Source organism: Parasteatoda tepidariorum, chromosome 6 (assembly GCF_043381705.1).
Source record: "Parasteatoda tepidariorum isolate YZ-2023 chromosome 6, CAS_Ptep_4.0, whole genome shotgun sequence".
NCBI classification, from domain to species: domain Eukaryota; kingdom Metazoa; phylum Arthropoda; class Arachnida; order Araneae; family Theridiidae; genus Parasteatoda; species Parasteatoda tepidariorum.
The window spans coordinates 37,876,001-37,890,102 of NC_092209.1; the positions used below are offsets into that span (position 1 = coordinate 37,876,001).

Below are 14,102 nucleotides of genomic sequence, written 5' to 3' on the forward strand. Positions count from 1 at the left end.
AAAGCATAGTATCAATTTCAGAAGTATGGGAATACGGCTCAACTAAGCATCATGGTGAGGTTGAAAGTTTGAAATATTAGAACAAAATTACGGATCAAAATGCATGTCAAACAATTGTGATCAAAACAGTGATGTTTTCAAAAACAGTGTAGAATATAACTTTAAAAACATCGCGATAAGGAGTCAGCACAATTTCAGAAAATTCAACTCTACGATAAACCATTTAAATCGGAACTTCGAACCATAACCCGGTATAATTTTGCTGAACTTTTTTAAAATATTAAATTGCGTACTTTTAGTCCTTGTAAAGAAACACCCCATTCTCATAAAGTGGTGTAACTTTAAACCACAGCAGGACGGAAATTTGTTCCAACTTTAAATAAAATGTTAAATTGAACCATGTATTTTTTGAAACATCCCTGTAAAACCCGTGTAAAAAGACTTTTAAAAAAATGGTTTAAATCGTATAAAATCGACTATAAACCACATCAGAATGCAAATTTATCCCAACTTGAATAAGATGTTAAATTGAATCATGCATTTTTAGAAACATTCATGTAACGAAACATCAGTTCAACGATGAACCATAGTACCAACCTTAACACGGTGCAAATTTACTGCAAGTTCAATAAAATGTTAAATTGAACCACTATAGTATTGTGTATTAAGCTAGAAGAATAAGATATTAATGAACTAAGCACTAGTGCATATAAATGCCGGTTTATCGAAGAAATATTTTAAGTATATATATATATATATTTTTTTTTTCTAAACCATATCTGTTGACTTAATGATAAAAAAGTTTTGACGGTCTGGACTACTTAATCAAAAAGATATGCATTTCTTTTCGAGCACATGCATATGCATATTCAGAAAAGAAGGAAAAAAAATCCTAAGCTGCAAAGTACTTCATAAATAAATATGATTCATATTCTGAATAACGAATATACCACACGTGGCCAACATGTTTGTGAGCCATTTTATTATCTTAAAACGGTGCGATATGATTTGTTTTAAAGTGAAGAATTTCATCTTTCGAAGCTTTTATTGAACAAACAGTGTCATTCATATACTTTTTTTTTTCTTTCCATGAAGATTCATACGAAATCCAGACACCTCTGAATGTTAAGACTTTATTGATAGAAATACACTGAAGTAAGCAACTTGCGTCAGTGTAATGATACAGATGGCCCAGGGTGTCAAAAAAAAAGCGATCTATCTCTTCTGAAGCAAATGAAATGAATCAACAATTTTCGATATAGAATAAAATAAAATAAAAATTAGAAGAAAAAAACCTCGTAGCTAGAGATTAAAAAAAAAAAGCGAATATTCTTTAACACGTTGAATGCCAAGCTAATTTTACATGGCTTGCCCATCAGACCAAACGGTAAATAACTACAAACTAAATTTGCAAATATTAGACAGATATTGCTAGTTTTTTAAAAGGTTTAGCATGACATATCTGAAAAAAGTGGTAAATTATATAAGTCTACGAATTGTTTGGAAATAGTGGTGGATAAAAATCTACTAGATTGAATTTATTAAACCAAGAATCACAATTAATAAACTACCACTTGAAAATATATATTCGCCGTCTGGAGCAAGTTGGCATCTCTGTGTATATAAATAAAACTATTTTTGTGTGTTCTATATTGCATTAATTTCCTCAAACCATTTTAGTAACGATAATAATATGTTAAAATTAAAAATTTACTCAAATTATGTGTTTCAAATAATCTTGGTTTCGCCGGTCACCGGTGACCCCCATGGGGCTACGAACAAACTCAGTGCCCGTCACCGGCGACCACCATGGAATAACCACCAACGTGTTAAGGAATAAAATTAAGAACAGTTGAGAAAATTTTGTAGATTCAGTCTTAATATTAAAATATAATATTCCATCATAATGTGAGTTGAAATTAGATAAATTACATGTTTAACCATTTACTATTTATGTTCAGTAATAAATAAAACATACAACTGTAAACTTATAAGGTCATACATTTATACAAGCTCAATATTTGTGACTCAGATTATACAATATACATTACCCCTAACGGATATACTGTAATATCTACATTGATTTTAAATAATGTGATGTTGTTCATCGCACATGGTCTACTTTCTTTTATTTTACCCAATCAATTAAGCACTATTAATTTTATATCTTAAACTTTAATCACTTAAGGCTGTTTTTCAAAGGCTCCGTCGTAAGATGAAATAAGGCTCTTCTTTTTGTGAATGATATGCTATTTTTATAACTGCTGTGAGTTTGCAACTGATACTCATGACTGTTGGTCAAGTTTCGCCAATCTAAAGTCAGCACTGTCTACACTTATTTTGAACATGGCGCAAAACGAACATGAGGATAAAAGCCACAGTTTTGTGAACATGAAAAGCGTCTGTAAACTAATTTGTTAATATTTAAAAACTTACTCCAATGCTGCATTACCTGGGATCATAAAAATTTGCAAAAATTGAGAATAAGGCAGTAATTTTAATAATTTTCATCTAGGTGAAAAAACGTTGCCAAATTGGCGATTTTTAAAAAAGTTTAGTAACTTTTCAAATATTTAAGTTATTTGTCCGTTCTTCACGGCAAGATTATGTATAAAGTTTAAAATCATGGCATTGTTCCGGTTTTATGCTTTGAAAGCTTCCAGAAATTTCAAGTTGCCAACTAACAGAAATGTCCGTTAGAAACAAATTCCATAAAATTCTCTCGAGCTATTTCTTAGGTTTATTGTCTTTAAATAGAAGGGTGATCTGTGCTTAGATCAGAGAGAGAAATGGAATAATGAAAAAGGATTACAATTTTAGATGTACCAGTTAACTTCTAATTATTGAAGGAACTCTAACGTACGTACGTATATAAATTTCACTCATGTGTGTGGCGAATTTTCCCAGTGCTTATGAGGTTCCACAAAATTTTCGTGAATATTATGGGGTCTCCACAATAAAAGCCTTTTGCTTAATTTTTAAATCGCGTGAAGGCAAATCACGATTTATAATTTTTAGATTGTGTGAATACGAATCTTAATGCGTAGTTTTGAAATCACGCATAAATACGAAAATCTATCTTTGATATTACAACTCTGTGAATACGAATCGTAATATGGTATTTTAAAAACGCGTAAATCCAAATCGCGATTTTGGATTTTTAAATTGCGGGAATAGGAATCGCGATGTATGATTTTCAAATCGCATGAATACGATTCGCAAGGCGTAATACGAAAATCGATGTTAGATATTAAAATCGCTCGAATAAGCAGATTCTGACGCAGTGCCAATTATTCAAAATGGCGGAAATCCGCCAAACCAAAAGAATCAAATTATTGGAAGATTCACACGTATGTAAAGGTGGGGGTGGAAACGTTAACGGGATTTAGCCTTTTTTTTTCAAGTTTCGACGGATTATAAGTTTTTGGTTCTAATGGTCTTAAGATACGCAGAATTTTGCGATATTTGCGGAAAAATCACATGCTTTGTTTCTAGTTATTAGACCAGGAAGAGTAATGTGTAAATCCCGGTATTCCGGGGTACATCCGGAATATACTCAGCCCTGAAAAGGTTTAAGAAACCCTGGTTTTACATTGAAGTAACGTTGCGAAAAGAAAAGGCAATATAACATGGGCATTTGTAAACTAAACAAATGATAAATTTTTAACTATATATTTTTATTGAAAATGTTCCAGTGTTTGAGGCTAGATTAACATGAAGTTTGAACTCAATCACTCAATGATAAAGATAAGGTGTGTCAATATATTACAGTAAAAATTTAATCATGTGTGTCAATAACTTTTTGAGAACAATACTTTTTATCGACACGAAGTACAAATATAAAATGAGTCAGACTAATTATGTTAAACATGCAAGTTTGATTCTGTTTCGAATTAAAGTTTTTATTTGATTAAAAATAGGTTTATTAATTTTTTTCAGCTGAAAATTCATTTCCTTTTCTCTTTTGTTCATATAAATTAATTTTCGATAAAAAAAATTTAACACAAAACTTTGGAAGGCATTTCATTAAAATTAACATTATATTTTCTATTTGAATCTATTATAACTTATAATAATATATTATAATATTCGTATTTATTATAAAAAAAATTGCTTCTATGATAATTTTTAAGGGCATTATTTTTCGTTTTGAATATACCTAAAAAAAGAAAGATTTATTCCACAACAAGACTATTTTTTTAATAAAGTTTTGAAAAAATTATATCTTTGACGTTATATTTAATATATAATGAAACTTACATTTAATATTTCTCAAAATTCATTATTTAGAATTTATTTAAATTTCATTCTTGTAGTTATTGAACTAAAATTTTATAGTAAACTTTTCACTCGAAATTTTGCTCAACTGCACAGTTCATTATTTAAATTTTCTCACATCATGCCTTCTGAAACTTTTCGGTATAAACTTTTATCTGATTTTTATAGTAATTGAATATGTATTAAATTTTATGTATTAATTAAATATAATTGTGTTTAAATTGCATACTTTTCATAATTTCCGTTTGCAGGGGTGATTGTGAGCCAAACTCAAAAATTCTGAAAATTTCTTGAGTAAAATCATTAATGACGCATTTCAAAAATTAATGTCTTTATAAATTTAAATCATTGATATTTTCACATCATCAGATTTTAAATAAATTATATGCAGCAGAATTTTAATAATAATTATGTATAAGTTTAGTTTTATCTCTAATCACATTTATTATTCTACCAGAAAAAAATATTTACAAATGAAAGAGATGCCAAGTATAAATTCTAGTTCTAATGTCTTTAAATAAAATATACAAGAATTTTTTTTTTTTGCATAAATGTGCTCGATAATTTCTTGAAACTTCTGGACATTGGATTTCCGGAATTTTCCGGATCGCGGTTAGCAAAAAATCCGGAAATCCGAATTTTTTCCGGAGCACTATCATCTCTGCCTTTGTATAGAGATAAACAATAAAAATTATTCGAAAAAGAAAGTGCAACTTTTTTACTATTATCTTTGTTTCCATAATTCTTGTTTTAAAGTAAATTCAATGATAGATAATTATTTATTGACGTTATAAGACTTTTGATTTCATAGGTACACGGAGAAAATATTTCTGGTAAAATTACCGTACTATAAAACAAGGACACTTTTATAAAGAAGAAAAAAACAGACATCTAATGTGTAGAACCAACAACAGTAGGGCAACAGCATTTTACAAAACATTCGTCCAACTTCTTGGTGACATTGCATGACCAAAGATAATTTCAAATTATCCTAAATAGTCAATGGTATCACAGAGATCTTATATAGAAGTAGATCTATCTTAGGCGTTTCTCCTTGCCGTTCCAACGTTTTTTAAGCTATCAGCATTTCGTTTCATGTCCTTTTCTTCAACAAAATGCATTATCTCACCAAATATGTTTTTTTTGGTTTCGCGCCGTTGATTCAAATGATGAACGCCAGTCAATTTACCTATGAAAAAAACTAAAAGTTGATGATGCAGTTCCTGCGGCGAATTATGAACAAGTCATAGCGTGCAGTCAGTAGCTTATGTTGCTCTTTGTCTTTTTTCATTTGAAGTATTAACTTTTTCAAAAAATAAAAACAACAGTCAGTCGTAAAAGCTCGCCATCAGAAATTAAATGGAGAGAACGTTTTATGAATTGAAAGATGGGAGATTTCGTGGAAAACTAGTGGTTCTTAACTTTAAAATAGCTTATTTAAAGTAGATTTGACTATGTAATTTAGGTTGATTCAAAAATTGGTATTTGGAATTTTATTTATATAAATATTTTGTTTGTTTATTTATTTATTCATTTCATAAAACGCGAGATTCGTATGACATAATTTAAGTAACAAGCAAAATTAAAAATTAGGCATCTTCATATATTATAGAATACCTGTAATCAGGATAATTATGCCAAAATCTTTAAAGTGTGATGTCTTAAAAAGTTCCTAAGGAGATAATTACCTCAAGATTTAAGAAGCAGTGAGTTTAATTGTTTTATTCAAGAATTTTTCCAGAATTTGTAAAATTAACAGTAAAATATGGTTTTATAATGTGTGATAAAATTTGGTAAACGTAGTGAAATTTGGTAATTTAGTCATGATACCTTTGAGCATGGCATAAAAACCATTTATTCCGATAAATTTACTTTTTAACTCTGTATTTTTTGCCAAATCTGTGGTAATAAGAGCTATGATTTAGAAAAACAGAATTTCCGGTAAACCGTTACTATATGAACGGGAGGAAAAAACAATGAATAGTTTTAATACCATATAATTTGATGTTTATTACCAGAATTATGTTTTTTTTTTTATTATTATTAGTAGTAGTATTAAAAATGTCACCATCATATAGAACGATAATTATACTAGATTTTTTTTTCGTGTAATTTGATTAAAATGAAGCAAAAACCTCATATCTACGAATTAGTCGACAAATAAATAAATAATAGTTTTTTCTGTAAAAAAAAAAAAGAATCACATAGGAAAAATTCGTTCTTTTTTTTCTAACGTTAAGAGCTTGTTTTTGGCGGGAAATCAACTGCGCATTCCATTATCTCACGCCATTATCAATATTTTTTAATTTATTCCCCACTTCCAAGCACATCTTAAAACACTTAAGGCATTATACGTTTTATGCAAAAATCAAAAAGAAAAAAGTTAGCGGCACCGCTATTAAGTTCTGAGATCAAAGTAGTCCTTAAAAGCTGTCATTGTTCATCCTAACAGTATTCATAATTGCTCGGAAGACAGCGGGAAGGAAAAAAAACCGAAAAAAACTCATAAAACTGGGTGTCGAATGTTTACTTTTCAAGTATTCCAAGATCATCCATGAATGAAATGAGGCGACCGTCGAATGTAACTCGAATATGGCGGTTTTATTTTTCTTTCTTAATTTATTTTATTCAATATTCATTCAAGCTTTTAAGATGAGATTCTATCACTGGTCTCATGTTTCATGAGTAACTAAAGAGCATTAGCTCCATTTTGGTCTCAGCAACTATTGTGCAAGCATCATTCATACTAAGATAGTTTCATAATTTTAAACTCAAGTGCAAGCGATTTTAAATGGAATTTTCCTTAACATGCGGTCAACAGTTAAGAAAGAATTATTTAATTGTATATTAGTAATATTTCGTCAAAACATTTGATACCTCAAAAACGTTTTTACTCTCATACTTAACTTTAAAATGTCCGATTTTCAACAATCAGGGAAATTATAAATTTGGCTTAAATTTTAGCCAATTCTAATACTCTGCACATTTACACTAATGATTGGAATATCATAACCATTTACGAAAAATGTTTTCAACTTTTAAGCGTTTCAGATTTCATTTAGAAACACATTTCAAAATTTTCAATAATAATTATTAAAAAAAAAAAGGCTTTTTGACGTTTTTAGTAGCAAATAATTACGTTTTTTGGACATTTTGAACGCATTTTCTCGCTAACAAATTTAGGTCCAGATTTATATCCACATATGTTAGATTTATATTCAGATTATTTCATTCATATCTAGAGCATTAGCTCCTTTTGGTCTGCAACTATTGATCAAGAATCAAGCCCTAAAAGATAGTTTTGAAATTCTTTGTTGAAATGCAAAAGTTTAGTATGTACTGCAATTTCCCTCACATGCGGTCATCAGTTAAATAAAAACATCCATTTAATAACGTTTTAAAAACATTTTTTTGAAACATTTGTTATCCCACAGGATTTTATTCCTTTTCTAAATCTTTTCATTGTTATATTTTCAGCAATTGTATTGAAATTATAAATTTGTCTATTATATCGTAAGTAACTAAAGAATATTAGCTCCATTTGTTCGCCAAATATAAAGCAAGCATCTTTTTTTGAGATAGATTCATAATTAAGTTGAAACGTAAGAGAATATCAAGAATTTCTTTATTATGAGACCAATAATTAAAATAGATCCATTTCATCGTTTATTTGCATGTTTTATTATGACTGAATGCATAAAATTAAATGAGTAAATCCATAAATTCTATTTAGACTTTTTTTTTTAAATAGCTGCAAAGAATAAAGACTTTAATAAAAAATTAAAAGAAATTATAACTTTAGTAATTTAATTTTTTGCTGTTAAAACAAATTCAAAATCTTTAATGGCATCAAAGGACAAAAAGTAAGAATAAATTTCGCTCTTTCATGTCACACAAAAATTCCACGTAAGAAAAGAAGTAAAAGATAAGAATACTGGAGACTTTGCCACTTTTTTTTATCAGTGTCATATCAACAATTGCGTTGTCAGCTGATTCATAAATTTCAAGCAAATATTAGTCTAAAGGTAGGAGCGTAAGAATAAAGCGAAAAAAAATTCTTTTGAAAATATCTCTTAAAACAGTCCTATTTTCTTATCTGCATTTAAACTAGACTTCAAAAATTAAACAGCATAAATATATTTAAAAGGCCAAAAAAAATTAATGTTTAATGTCAGCTGGTTCCTATATTTCAAAGTAATATTACTCTGAATGTAATGCAATAAAACCTATTGAGTTGACCATTTGCGATGTACCAATTTGGTTGCCAATTTTTACAGGTGGTCAACATGTTACGAGGTGATGAAATTGTTGTTGCGTATTTTGTGCTTTATTATACTGGTCAACTTAGTGATCAACTTAGCAACCTATAGTGAATTTAAAAAAATTTCGAAAAGGAAAACTTAGCTTAAAACTGTTCCATTTTTTATCTGCAGCTGAATGTGGAAAATTAATTATTTTTAAATGGCACAAAAATTACTTCAGTGCTTAATGTGAAGTGATTCATAAATTTCAGACAAATTTTAATCTAAAAGTAATGCAGTGAGATTTGCATAAGATGACCTCTAACGACGTACTATTTTGGTAGCCGATTTAGACAGGTGGTCAACTTATGATGAAGAAATTCAATATTTTTGCGAATATGGTGCTTGCTTATAGATATCAATTTGATCAAGTGGACAACTCACTAATGTGGTCGACTTGAAGAATACGTATCACATAAAAAATTGTCGGAATAAAACGTATGCAGAAGCAAACTGCAGAGATGTTTTTTAATAGAATAAAAATTATTTTAATGATTAACTTTAAAATGTTGTCTTGTTTCTTTACTGATTTATTTCATTATATGAAATTATTACCTGGATCTAGTTTAATTGTATTACTATGCTAACAAAAAAAAAAAATCAAATTTATTCATATTTCTTCCTACTTACTTTGGAGTTACTTTGGAGAAAAAGTAATTGGTAAACTTAAATGAATTATGTAGTAATGATTATTACATGTTACATGTAATAATTATTATAAAATATGTATAGATTTTTAAACTTTACTACTTAAACAAGAACAGGCTTTAACTTAAATCAATTTAACAATACACTTTAACTGTACCTATTATTTATTTATGTTCAAATTTCGGATAAACATAAATAATTAAAGAACAATTTTAAAATAAGCGAAATAATTTTTTTAAAGAGTAAAATAATAATATTATAAAGAAAGTTAATTTTCAACTTTAAAAAAATAATAATAATTAAAAAAATAAAAAATAATAATAAAAAAATAATAATAACTTTAAAAAAAATAATAAAAAATAATATTTTTAATTCAGAATTTCTTTTTTACATAATTTTATTATTCCTTGTCAGAATTTTTTTTTTTTTTCTTTCACTGTAACAAAGATAAATATTGGTCGTTGTAGTCCGTGATGTTTGCAAATGCACAATGTTTCTAATATGAAAACTACTAGCAACTCCCAGAGAAAAGTTTTTCGAAGGGTATTCGTAAAAAATAAATAGTTTTTAGTAGAAAGTTTTACAGAGAAAAATTATGTACTGCACACACACATTTGTGATTTTTTTTAAATTTAAAATCATCTTAAAAAGTCAAAATTCAAATTGAAAAATTCCATTAAAAAAATTTGTAATTTTAAAGACGTTTCCCTTTATTATGTTTCATTTACAGAGAGAAATTTCAATTTAGTATTAATGCAAAATATTCTCTTACATACTAATACATATGATGCAATAATGATCATTAATATAAACTGATTGATGTTAATACTTATGATTCAATATACATAGATAAAACCACTTTTTTTCTTTTGAGTGATTTTTTTTCTACTAACTAGAGTTGTATTTAATTAAAAGTAATATTACAAATTTATCTATTTACATGCCTTTTGTACTGCATTGATTTGTCATTTTCTTAGATAATTATTCAAAACTATTATCATTATATGTAGATAAGGATCAATTTCTATCAATAAGATTTCATTATGCAACTTTAGACTAATGTTTTCTTCAATTATACTTTAAAATTGAAAATATGAATATTACTTTATTATATGATTACAATAATTTTTAACAAAAAATTCTTTTTAATAATTGGAATATGCATACTGATTAATTAAATTAATCTTTATACTAAGGGGAAAATATATAACATCAAATATATTATACGCAGAAATTTATTTACTTTATAAATCTCTTGAACATAATAGTTTATCAAGCATATATTTTAGAAATTTTCTACCATTTCTATAACTTTTATTTGTCGTTGTTTATTAAATAATTTTTTTTGTGTGAATCATGTAAAAGTTAAATTTCAAATAGGTTCTTTATAACAAGCAAAAAATATGAAACATTAAGCGCCTTATTCACATAAATTAATTTACATTAAAATATCTTATACAAATATTTAAATTTTAGCCCTCATTTCTATAATTTTTATTTATCTTTATTTTGCAATCATTAATTAATAATTAACAAAAAAAAAATTATAAAAATTTAAAATTTTCTAAAAAGAATTTTTATTTGTTTTTCTTTGCACACTGCTTTTCTCAAATATGCAACTATTTTATAGAAAATACTAACAGGTGGGAGCACTGTTTCACTCATAAATTATTATTGTTACTAATTAAATTATTCAGGTTAAAATAAAACAAGTTTCTCCGCTATACTTCAGACAGTGCCATTCTTTTACTACGAAAAATATCCACACGCCTTGTCCGTAGGGCGAACGTAAAAGAAGAAAAAAAAATCTTCGCAGTTTTCACGTGGGCCAAGCAGTACGAAATCATCGTTTGTAAACAAATCACAAAATATAATTTCTGAATAATTACCTTTTTCTTCTCTAATTCCACTTACTGCTGATGTCATAGCTAAAACTAAAATGGAGATAAATATTTTGGTATCCATATTTGCATGTCCCATATATTTATTTTTCCATGCTTTTTCTAATAGTCACAATAACGAAACTAACACCTAACATACACACGTCTAATTTCGTAGAGTAATGATTCGCTCGCTGTCTGTTAAGTTTGTCTGCTACCTCCTACTAAGTTAGTCGGCGTAGATTTTCCTCCCATTGGCTGTTCCTTCAAAGGAATAAACTTTAAGGGTTATAATAATTTTGTCTGAATCGCTTTTTTGGTGAAAAAAGATCATTTTCTTTATTTTGAGCCAGGTAAATTACAGGTAAGTTGTTCGTTTTTCCTCGTTTTTTCTTTTTCGATTTCAATTTAATTTTTTATTATAAAGCTACAGTTAAAAATTATGTAAATTGGTATACTAGAAAAAGTGGATTAAAATGAAGCTCTGAATTATTTTTTTAAAAAAGGGGCTTTAAATTCGAAGTTGTTTCAAATCATGTAAAGAAAAACTTCTTAGAAAGTAAAATTTAATGTCCTGTAAGCTAAAATCACGAAACTTAACTGCCTTGCACCGTTAATTCTATTTTAGTGTTAATTTATTATCAATTGTGTACACCATAAATTGAAGCTCAAGGCTACGCTTTAACTTTTCAATTTTAAAAGTGCTCGGTGAATACGAAAAATTTGAGAACCTTTGATTTACACTTTAAAATATTATTTTACTTTAATTCAAAAAGAAAAACAGCTCAAGTTGCATTTATAGAATTATTTGCTCGAGGAAATGTGTTATTTTAATACATTAAAATGTTTCTTTTTTTATATATGTATATATATATATAATAAGTAGAATAATCCAAAAACTACCATTTATGGAATCGGTTGCTCAAGAAATTTTATTATTTTAATATGCTTCAAAATATTTTTTTTTTAAATCCAAAAATAAGTACTATTCGAAACATGCGACATTCGTTGAATTGTACCTTTTTATTTCCTGTATTAAAATTGTTCGGAAAATATAGACATTAAAAAGAATACATAGCATCTCGTTGCACTTTATATGATAAGTATTAGTATTTTATGTAATTATCTATAGTATTTTATATAAAGTATTATATATATAGTATTTTATATATAGTATTATATATATAGTATTTCATATATATCGCATATAGTATTTTATATTTAATTTGATAAATAAAAAAATATGTAATTATAAAAGATGCATTTACTGAACTTCTCAAATAAAATATATTTGTTTCGAACATAAAATAAGTTTTGATATACTTTCAAGTTCGAAGACAGAAAAACTTATGCATTTTGAAACCTATCATGAAGCAACAGAGATTTTATAAATGGAAAGTAGATTAAAAATGTCTTTGACACCGTTTACATATAATTTACACATAACATGCGCACAAAGTGCTTTATATTTTAATAAATAAAAAATTACTATATCTATATATCTGTTAGTATGTAACTGTAGAAGTAGAGTTTACTGAACTTTTTAAGTAAAAACCATTTTTTATTACAATATTCTATTGATATACTTTCAATCAAGTTCGATGATAAAAAAATAAAATAAAAATAAATAAGTAAGAAATGTCATTTTCCATAGAGAAATGTCAATTGCGAAGGTGGATGTAGTATGCTGAAACAACAAAGATACTTCATTTTAAAGCCGATTTAGAAATGTCTTTGACACCGAATGGTGTATACAAGAGTAAATCCTGGAACAGCTAACTACGCGACAGGTGTTCGAATTTTCGAAGGTAAAAAGCTAATCGTCTGTTGATGCAGAAGTCTTCTCTCCCTCCTCTTTTTTTCTGGGTTTTCTGTAAGCGCGGGAAAAGTAGGTGCTGTGAGAAAATCATTGTTATTATTATAAGTCAGGTGTTGCGTTCTTTTTTTATATTTTTGTTATTTTTCCCCCAAGAACATGATATTAAATTAGTTTCAGAAAGCGAAGTGAAAGATATTATTTCATAGAAGGCACAGTTAAAAATAAGGAATAAAAAAAAATAGTGTTGAAATAAAAATGAGGCGAATGGAACTGTTAATATTGAATAATGATTGAAGCATTAAAAGTGAAACAGAAATGTAACGAAAAGAGTTGTGTGATAAATTATTGTTGTTTTAATTATTATTATTATAAATCAGATGTTTCCTTCATTTTTGTTCTTTTGATGATTTGTTCCAACAAATACGGTTTCAGATAATTTGAGGATATAAGAAAAAAGAAATGTGTTATTTTATAATTGAAAATGTTCTTTACAGTTTAAAGGAAGAAGTAGAAAGAGTCGGACGAAAGAAATTTTTAATAGTAAAAATTTATAATAGGAAGAAATTTATAATAGTGAATGAAGAATTAAAGTATGCTTTTGTTCATAAAATTGACAAAGAGAGGTATTACCTGATAAAGAAAGGTATTACAAAGAGAGGTATTACCTGATTAAAAACTTAGTTCGCTGCAAATATATATAAATGGAAAACCACTGCGGCCACCGTGGTTTTTTCTTGTTCTGTTTTTCATCTTTTTCCTCTTTAGGCTACTGTGTAGTTTTGTTCCTAACCTTAATTTTTTCACATTTCATCGGCAACTTTGCATTTTATATTTCAAATCACTTATGTTTCTTCTCGTTCAAATCTGGGAAGTCTTGAAAATCGGCTCCAGTTCTTAAGCGTCGACTGTTATATGTTATATATATATGTGTGTGTGTGTGTGTGTGTTACGGTGAAACACCGAAATCTGGTGAATGTGAACATTCACGTAGTCGCTTGGTGTATGTCCGAAATATTTGCTAAATACCCTTATTTCTGACTCTCACCGGTGAATGTCAACAATCACATAGTCGCTTTGGTGAATGTTCGAAATATTTGTTATGTCCAATTTTATATTAATTTGTTCATTAATATTATTATATTTATGTGATATATTTATTCTATATTTTAATACTTA

At 27.5% G+C, this 14,102-nt stretch overlaps 1 protein-coding gene across 1 annotated transcript in view; it reads right to left on the bottom strand.

The window, feature by feature from the left end:
• Nucleotides 1–11,356, bottom strand: part of LOC107446048 (epidermal growth factor receptor) — a 149,775-nt gene extending 138,419 nt beyond the window's left edge. The window contains exon 1 of the mRNA XM_016060582.3: nt 11,117–11,356. Within this exon, the coding sequence (XP_015916068.1) occupies nt 11,117–11,207 (91 nt within the window). The 5' untranslated portion in view covers nt 11,208–11,356. The remainder of the gene's footprint in view (nt 1–11,116) is intronic.
• Between the last annotated feature and the right edge of the window lie 2,746 nt (nt 11,357–14,102).